This window comes from Argentina anserina, chromosome 2 (genome assembly GCF_933775445.1).
Source record: "Argentina anserina chromosome 2, drPotAnse1.1, whole genome shotgun sequence".
In the NCBI taxonomy this organism is placed as follows: domain Eukaryota; kingdom Viridiplantae; phylum Streptophyta; class Magnoliopsida; order Rosales; family Rosaceae; genus Argentina; species Argentina anserina.
The window spans coordinates 7,320,563-7,329,673 of record NC_065873.1 but is presented as its reverse complement, the minus strand read 5'-3'; the positions used below and the strand labels follow the sequence as shown (position 1 = coordinate 7,329,673).

Here is a 9,111-nt window from a genome sequence, read left to right as displayed (position 1 = left end):
GTTTGTAATGGCTATATAAACCACAATCTAGTTATTCAATAAACAAGCTTTTACAGCTACAAACTCTTGCATTCTATACTAGAGTCTTTGAGTTACAAACATGGTCAACCCATAAATGCGACCAAAGCTTGCAACACTTCTCTTCATCATCCCTAAGCTGCTACTACTTCAACATATCGACTCCTCCAAGACTTTATCTAACTTATGTCTTCAGAAAGTGAAAGAGGACGCTGACGGTGGAGGATAAAGGCATGACAAGATCAACAAAGGAGAAAATAAAAGGGATTTAGATTAGGAGTTCGTATCTGAGCAATTGGGTTGGAAATCAAATACATAATCAAAGAACATGACAAGAGATTACCACATATACCAAATTAGACCACTAGAGCCCTTGTCGTCACCTAGAGATGGAGAATTCAATGGTGGAGGTGCGACGGAACACGGTGGCGACAAAGCAGAAGAAAAATACATCAATTAGGCTTCAAGTCAGGAATTTTAAGAAGTAAATCGAACTGGGTGCTGAGGATATAGAGTCCAGCTTACCTTTTAGAGATTGAAAGAATGACCGGAGCTCCAAGCTTCATCGGAAATCCTCTGATTGAATTTCACTGCTCTTAATTCGTTTTGGAGAAAATTTTGATGTATGAGCCATATGTTGGTATGGTCGTGAAGGGGAGAAGGAGGAGATGATGATGATGATTCTGCATGTGTGAATCTCGCTGAGACGGCGACGGTACGAGGCAGAGGAGAGAGGCAGTCTATGTTGTTCGGTGGAGGGATGAGAGAAAATAGAGATAAGTCTATGTTGTCGAAAGTGAGAAAAAAATAAAAAGAGAGGAGTTTGTGAGTTTCTAGCAAAAAGTGAGTGGGCTTGGTCCTTGGGCCCGGGTTATGGGTCAAAAAGGATTGGGCACACTTAAAAATTCGGAAAACAAAACCTAATCTAAAAATCTAATTTTCAGAAAATATTTCAAATATTGAAAATTTATAAAAACAAAACTAAGCGTCGGAAAAATATTCCGAAGACATTTCCGAGCTCGTAGTGGCGTGTAGTTTAATATTGACGTATTAAACTACGTTATTTAACTAATGTCGATTAGTTAATCTTAATGTGTCGCTTAAACAAGATTAAAAATCTCGAGTATTACATTAACTAGTCATTAACTATATGATGCTCATTGTAATGACTCATGATTCAGATGTATGAATATGAGATTAAAAAATGAGTAACTCAAAATAGAGATTTAAACTAGAGACTTCCCGAGTTCTTGTCACCATTAGAACCCCTACAACCTTTGGAATTGATCGCTCCTAACCGAGTAGCTAAGAGTCTTTTTTTTTCCCTTAATTAGTTCATTCTTACTTTTTATCTAGTTTTACATCCACAAAAATTGACAAAATTGACACTATAGAATTTGTGGGTGACACATTTTTTTTTTCGTGCAGGAATCTTCTCATTTTTCGTGCAGACCACGTCTAGAAGCTAACTTTACGTGTAGACAAAGTTCATCTCGATAATGCATTAGCAAAAATCCAAACAAACACGGCCTTACCATTATTTATTTTCTCGAAATTTAGAAATCAGCGACATTTCTCATATTTCCAATTAATCCACGTGGGAGTAAGTAATTGGCTAGCTCACGTGCACCAATGGGACTAGATCTCTTGCACTCTCCACGCTCCCAACTTCTATATAAATCAGACTCATCCTCATCTCAAAAATAGAGAAATTAATTCAGACGTTTTCTCTCTCTCTCTCTCTCTCTCTCTCTCTGAAAACTGAAAACCTGACCCCCGAAATTTTCGCTCCCAAATTCGAAACCCCAATCCTAACCATGGCGACCTTCGAAGATTTCGAGTTCGTGCAATTCGATCAAGACTCTGATCTTGAATCCCTCTGGGAATTCATCGACATCTCCGACGCCGACTCCGCCACCGACCACTCCGACGTCACAATCGCCACCACTCCAATCGCTTCGCCAGCGACCGACCCGACCCGGGCCCAGACTCCCCGTCGCCAGACCCGTCTCGTCCGCGTCCTTGACCTTCCCTTCCAGACTCCTCTCCGATGTGGCCTTGACGACAACGTCGATGACGTCAGCGGTGAGGAGGAGGAGGAGGAGGAGGAGGACGGGTACGGGCTGGACGACGAGCTGGTGCCGTGGTCGGTGAGCGAGAAGCTTGGGAGGGAGAGGATGAGGAAACTGGGGAAGAGGACATTTGCGAAGATGCAGAGCTCCAAGAGGTCGTCGTTATTGGTTGTCAGGCCCGGCTGCGTTCGCGGCAAGCATGGCTTGGGCTTGAAGCACATTTACTAGAGGGAGGAGGGATGGGAGGGTAACTTGTAGAGATGTAATTACTGGGGGTAGAACTAGTGTTTTTATCTAGTGGCAATTGGCTTCTGTCTCTATCTTTCATTGTCTATATAAAAATCTGATCTAATTTGTAGTCCGTGAACTTGTGGGGTTGTCTGTGCGAGTGGGATGGGATTTTATCTTTTTTGAAGTTGGATGACTTCTCTTGCTTTCATTTCGGCCTGCATTGTTGAGTGGTAAATTTGTACCTCGAGAGGTAGTAACTGTTGTTACTGGAGAAAAAACAGCCAATGGAGGTCATTTAGTGTTGTGATACTATCCATAAGACCATAACCCACAAAATGTGAATGATCTGATTTCGTAGATGTTAAGCTTCAGAAGGATGGCACAACTATGTTTTTATCGTGTGTTTTCTCGGTAAATATAGCATTTGTCAATTCCTATATACGCTGGGAATGGGTCAAGTGGACAAGTGCAATTGTTGTTGTGTTTAAATTGTTGGCTGTTCATAGTGATTGCACAGAGCCAAGGGGTCAGCTCCAATTATGAACAAACAAAACCAATCCAGGGATACGATACAACAACTTCAATAATCAATAACAACTTGGATTCGAATGCCTTACCGTGAAGAAGAAACAGATGCCCATCCCAGCTCACTATTTGTGGTTCTGTGATCGAACATTGATTCTCCTTTTGCCAATTGCGTTGTCCTTGAGCCTAGGAGGGTGCTTCATTGCTTACAATTTCCGATGGACACCATCGATCTTTCTGCCAATCTTGCTGTCTTCGAGTGTAGGAGGTGGCTCAAAAACTGACATTTTTCGATGGAAATCTGAAAATTAGATCAATAGAGAGGCCAGACTAGCTAAAGAGACATGCTTCTTCGCTTGTCTGGATGAGAATGTCAATGCAAGTCGAGCATGATTTTGGGTATTAAAGCTACTGGATACAAGATCTTTGATGGCATCGTCCAAATGAAAGTATTGGACTTCGAAGAGTTGCCTGAAGAGTGTATTTTAGAGGTTTGCTTAGGAGAAGTGGGTGAAATGGCAACCTCAATGTTGACAAAGTGTACAATGTAACACATCAAGGATGGGATCGGAACCAACTCTTTGGTTTGAAAAGAAACTGATCTTCGGCCAATTGTTTAGAGTAGTTCGTTGCGCCAAAGAGGATTCTAAAATCTAAAGTACCACAGTTGACAACTTCGTATATAGTATAATAGAACTTAGTCGTACATATATTAGTATATAGTCTCTTCGGCTAGCTGCATAAACTAGTGGAGGATGTTGTTTATAAACTAGTAGGCCATTGATGTGTGAGACAGAGGTTATTGTTGATGACTTAATTATCAGATGTAAGTCATATAATTATATAAGCAATCTCTATCTAGAGTGAAGCTTCACTCTGAAATTACAGAGTGAAGTTCCAATTTTTGCACATTTTTCGATCAAATTTTTTCACCATAAGCGATTCAATATTTATGTATGTTATTCAAGATCATCTCTACAAAATTTCATCCAATTTAACAATGATTTGAGCTTTTAAAATTGAGATTTACACGAACGGTTCACGTTGAATAGTTTTAATTTATTCATTGATTTAATCTAATTTCAATACTTTAACGATGTCTGAATTAGATGAAATTTTGTATAGATGATCTTGAATAACATAACTAAATATTGAATCGCTTATGGTGAAAAAAATTGACCGAAAAGTGTGCCAAAATTGAAACTTCACTCTGTAATTTCAGAGTTAAGCTTCATTCTGGATATGGACTAATTATATAAGTATGTAACAATACTTTTCTCTGAATTTTGATAAAATCAAGTGTAGTGTAAACTTCTGTTGGTGAAGTCCCAAAGTCGTTTAACTTTAAGAAAAGATTTAACAAAAATTCTTGAACACAGACTGTACTGTAACGTACTGTTGATTCCAGTCCAAACTATTCAAAATTCAAACAATTGTGACGGTTATTAATAGTTAGATTCTGCATATCTTTCCCAGTATCAAGAAATGCGGAAAACCCTAAGTTGATTAAGAGTGAGGAGGGCTATATTGAAGTGTCAAGTACAAATCAACGCTGAATTTCCGGGGTGCAAGGACGAATATTATTGTATCAACCTAAAAAGCTGATGATGACTGAGTAAGATTTCAGAAACTTTGCACGTTTCTGGCCCTATCAATTTTCAATTATACTGTTTAAAATGATTGACATCCACTTCTTATGGGCGTTTAGGTTATTGCTTCAACTGTTTGGCTTGATTTACAAAAGCTGTATGAGTGTATGACTGTACGTGTTGGTGTCTAGGTGACAGTAAAACTATCACAGCTGAGCAATTAGCTACGATCTATAAACTTAGCCAGAGATCACTGCCTTTTCTGGCAATTTAAATTATTTAATCATTTACAAGCTAAGTCAGAAAATTTTCGATTGGTAATTCTTAGAAATAAATCAAATAATTCTTAGTAATTATTCAGATAGGGTAAAGGCATTCACGATTTTCATGTGTAGGATGATTGTCCGATATGATCATCGATAGGGTAAAGGCATTCACGATTTTCATGTGTAAGGAACTAAGGAATAAGGACGTACACATGGATATATCCCCACGTACAAGACAGATACACAAATCCAAAACACAATTATCAAATTAATCATTTAGATTAGAGAACACACCGTGCAGCCATCGATCGTACTACCTTGGCTAATGTCTTTCTAATTGTTTTTATTCCGATGCTGAGTAGTCTGTGGAGACAATGACTTGAAAGATGTGACTACTAAACGTATTCTTAGGAGCCTAGAATCCATGGCGGATTGGTCTTAAGTTATTTATTGCCATTATATTCACTAATCTACTAAACTTATTATTTCTAGTTTTCTACTGCTACATATTGTATAAACACTACCATTGATTGATAATTTGATATCTTTATTAATGGTACTGTACGTTCTAATCTAATGAAGTAGTACGATATCAATTTCTACTTAGCATTTTAGCACCTCATAAGAGTTAGCTAGGCATCTGAAAAAGCAGCAGGCACACCAACCTAAAGAAATTGAAGTGATATTTTCCAGAACCTCCGGTCTTCTTCCTCTTGCTTAATTCCATAAAAAATTCAGAAGGAAACTCATGAGATTATAAACTTTACGATTTCTTGATCAAGATCGTGATTACTCGTTCTTAGAGATCGATGCCGAATCAATGGTGATCGAGGCTAAGGCAAGGAGGAAACAGACGGGGTTTAACAATGGGATCAAGGTCACGGTGCGAGGACTGTGGGAATAAAGCAAAGAAAGACTGTGTGTATATGAGATGCAGGACTTGTTGTAACAACAAAGGATATCAATGCCAAACTCACGTCAAATCAACTTGGGTTCCTCTCTACAAAAGAAGCCTACTTCATGAGCAGCAGCACAGTTACAATGATCACCCCCAGAAACAGCGCCTTGCTATTGATCAAGGACACATCTTCATCAACCCTAATAAGAGGCTAAGACAACACAGCCGCCCTTCGTCTTCTGCAGGTACTAGCTAACTAGTTATTTATCACCATGTACAGATCTGTTTAGGTCATTCAGTATATGAGGGGTGTGTCTCTGTACTGGAATTGGTTTTCACACACAACAGCTAGCTAGAGAAAGGATAATGGGTTTCTCTGTTGAGGAATATATATGAGACTACCTAAAACCCTAATATTGATCGAGTGCATTTGAACTTCTGGCAATGACAAACCATGGAAATTATTAGAGATCTAGAATAGCTCCTGCATATGTAGAAATCTTTAATCAATTCCTTAGTTTCCAGTGTTTTACTACTTAATAGTTTCTTGATTGGATAAGCATAATTAATTGATTCATTAATTTTGTTAATTGGCCGGGTTTTTACTCCAGTTATATATCTTAATAAGTGTAGGGCTGGATGGAGATCATCAAGAAGCTAACTTTCCTGCTGAAGTGAATACCATGGCGAAATTTCAGGGTGTTCGGATGACCTCCACGGACGACATGATGGATCTGGATCAGTATGCTTATCAGACAAGTGTAACTATTGGTGGCCATGTATTCAGCGGCATCCTCTATGATCAAGGCCCTTCTGTTCACCAGATGAGTTACTACACTTCAACTTCTGCAGCAGATCAACGACATCTTCCAACTACTTCTTCATATGAATTGATTAATCCATTCAATGATTTTATGCCTGCAGGTACGCAATTTTTTCAAAACCTATCATCTTAAGTTTTTAAGGTTCTGCAGCTCGAAATCATCTCATGTAATTAATAAGGGAAAAAATGTATCATGATCTCAAATAGTTTTGCCTTTATACCTGTTTTTAACATCGTAATTATAATGTACCAAAAAAATTATGGAATGTAAATTGCAGATCGAATCATCAATTATATCTTCTTCTTTTTTGAGACGGCAATTATATCTCTTTAATTAATATCGTCACAATTGTATGCGGATTGCAAGTTCTCATCAAATTTTTCCTTCAGATTAGAACAAATATGTTGCATAACAAGCTCTCATCGTCCATTTAGTATTAGTTTTACTGCTTATCTTGTTCGACTCCAGTGTCTACAATATGCGATTTGTTCGAATCCATTGGTATCAGGCTTTCACCATACTAGTTAACTGCTGGAATTATATGGTTTGTCTATATTTCTTGAAGTTTGTCTTCTTATAGCTATGCTCAGCGTTAACCTCATCTTCAATGTTAGGATCGATTCAAGTAATTCTAACTGTAAATTTTAATTCAAGAGTTGTTTGATTATGAGCTTCGAGTCAACTTTTCTTTCAAGATCAATTCGTTCTTGCCTCCTTTAAACGCAATATCATGACCATATTGCCAGTCTGAACTTTCTTGCATGCAACTGTAATGCTAATTTGAATCCAAAATAATATGTGAACGCATCATACTTGTTAATTCACATGCAAATGACATAACAATATATGATTTTTTTTAAACGAACAATATTTTATGTATTAATTGAAACAAGATTTGAAGCAAAGTATAGGATAAATATTAGCTATATATAATCATTGATCAAGTTACATACATGCATGCATGGGAACACTGTAGGTTGGGTCACCACTGAAGGGGAATCGATCATCTATATATAGTGCTATAATCCTATAACCATAAAGCTAACTAATCCCATGTATTTATATTGTGACCTAAACAGTACAGAATATATGTATAAAGACTAGCTAGCTAGCTAGTTGCCCCCGCATCTTATAGTGATAATGTGAGACATTAGAGAGGCAGCAGTATTAATTAAAGTAGACACTATGATAGGATATATCGTTATGCTAATATAATAGACACATTCACATATCAACTATACACATTAACTATAGAAAAATGTGGGTATCAATCTTATATCCACACTACCTTCTGGAATATATCCTGATCGAGTACATCAAAAGATAGAATGCCTACATCTATAAAAAAAAATTAGGTAAAAGTGGTCATTAAACATTACAGTTCTGGTTCTGTTCTCATAATGTAGGAGTGCATTTTGATATGCCTGTAGGACAACAGTGGATTTTCTTATATATGGACCTTCTGGAGCTAGGTGCCAACAATGGTCATACGGTAGTGGAAGATCGAGTTGCAGATCAATACTTCAATAAGACGTTATGAATTTTAGGTCAATCTTTTTACCTTCTTACAGAAGGGCATGGGATTCTGTTTTATTTCGTTAGGTAGATAAATAGCATGCAGGCATATATGAAAGTTCCACTCCGATCCCTAAACAAAGTTATTTCCTATAAAATGTGATGAAATGCGCGTCCAAATTAAGATATTCTGTAAAGTAACGGGATAATGAGTAATTCCAATTCGCCTGGTCGGCACTCTGCAGTTTACAGTTTCGACTTCTTTTTGGAAAATTTACAGCATCCATGTAGTAAACGAATTTCTGCAGTTTACAGCTATAGTTACGTTCAACATCTTCTTTATTTGGCATATTTACAGGTTTGATGTTTAAACTTGTATACACGACACGCAGAATGCTAATTGCCATTATTTAATCAAATTGGCCTGCATGGTTTGAGAGTAACAAACACAAAAAGGCTTCCTTTGTTTTGATATATATGTAATGGGCGACCTAACTGCAGCCATATTATACCGCAGAGAGATTTACTCTAACATCATATAGTTTCTCAATACCGTTCAATGTTTTGATGTTCTTATACATCTACGGGGTCAACAGTCATATGGAGTACAGGAAGAGACTTCCATATATACAACTGATTCATGACTTGGCGCGCTTCTCATTCTATTCAAAATGCATGGTTGATGAGATATATATCTGCTCCATCATGATCTAGTTTTATTGTTTGATCGACCTCTTACCGTTATTGATTGATTTTGGAATTGTTAGGTCGTGAAGGTTTGTGTGCGTACGATACTATATATTGTGATGCCACAGGCTTTGATGAATACCTCGCTCTATAGTATTGTGAGACGCTAAGATCGACACTGTTATTGGAGTCAATTAGGCTTTGGTATCAACTGCGGTGAGATCGATCGAGTTACACACTTACACATCGCTGGGCCACACTAGAACTGGTGCTCCATTTCAAACGTGAGAAACTTTATAGCTATGGTCTAACTAGCTAAGCAAGCTGCTTCTGCCCACACTAGCTCGAAGAAGTGAGTTGAAGCAAGCAGAGTTCGAAAGCCAGCACAAGATTACCTCTAGGTTATATCCAATCCACTAATTTAACAGTTACGCTAATCAAGGGTAGCAAAATTAAACCACCTGATGTCGAACCCAGTCAGTTGTC

At 37.8% G+C, this 9,111-nt stretch overlaps 2 protein-coding genes across 2 annotated transcripts; both read left to right on the top strand.

Annotated features, from left to right (window-relative positions):
• The first annotated feature begins 1,835 nt into the window (after positions 1-1,835).
• On the top strand, positions 1,836-2,318 carry LOC126783893 (uncharacterized). Its single transcript, XM_050509432.1, has one exon. It carries the CDS (start codon positions 1,836-1,838, stop codon positions 2,316-2,318), a length of 483 nt encoding a protein of 160 aa, XP_050365389.1.
• Positions 2,319-5,380: 3,062 nt separating this feature from the next.
• Positions 5,381-6,667, top strand: LOC126782930 (protein SHI RELATED SEQUENCE 3). The gene is made up of 2 exons (XM_050508286.1): positions 5,381-5,844; positions 6,233-6,667. Exons 1-2 carry the CDS (start codon positions 5,568-5,570, stop codon positions 6,553-6,555), a joined length of 600 nt encoding a protein of 199 aa, XP_050364243.1. The 5' UTR covers positions 5,381-5,567; the 3' UTR covers positions 6,556-6,667.
• Positions 6,668-9,111: the final 2,444 nt, after the last annotated feature.

Bases quoted from the DNA above. Each gene is read 5' to 3' on its own strand.
- LOC126783893 (XM_050509432.1), top strand. From the start codon at position 1,836: ATGGCGACCTTCGAAGATTTCGAGTTCGTGCAATTCGATCAAGACTCT.
- LOC126782930 (XM_050508286.1), top strand. From the start codon at position 5,568: ATGGGATCAAGGTCACGGTGCGAGGACTGTGGGAATAAAGCAAAGAAA. The intron at 5,845-6,232 runs GTACTAGCTAAC...TAATAAGTGTAG, and splicing joins CCGCCCTTCGTCTTCTGCAG to GGCTGGATGGAGATCATCAA.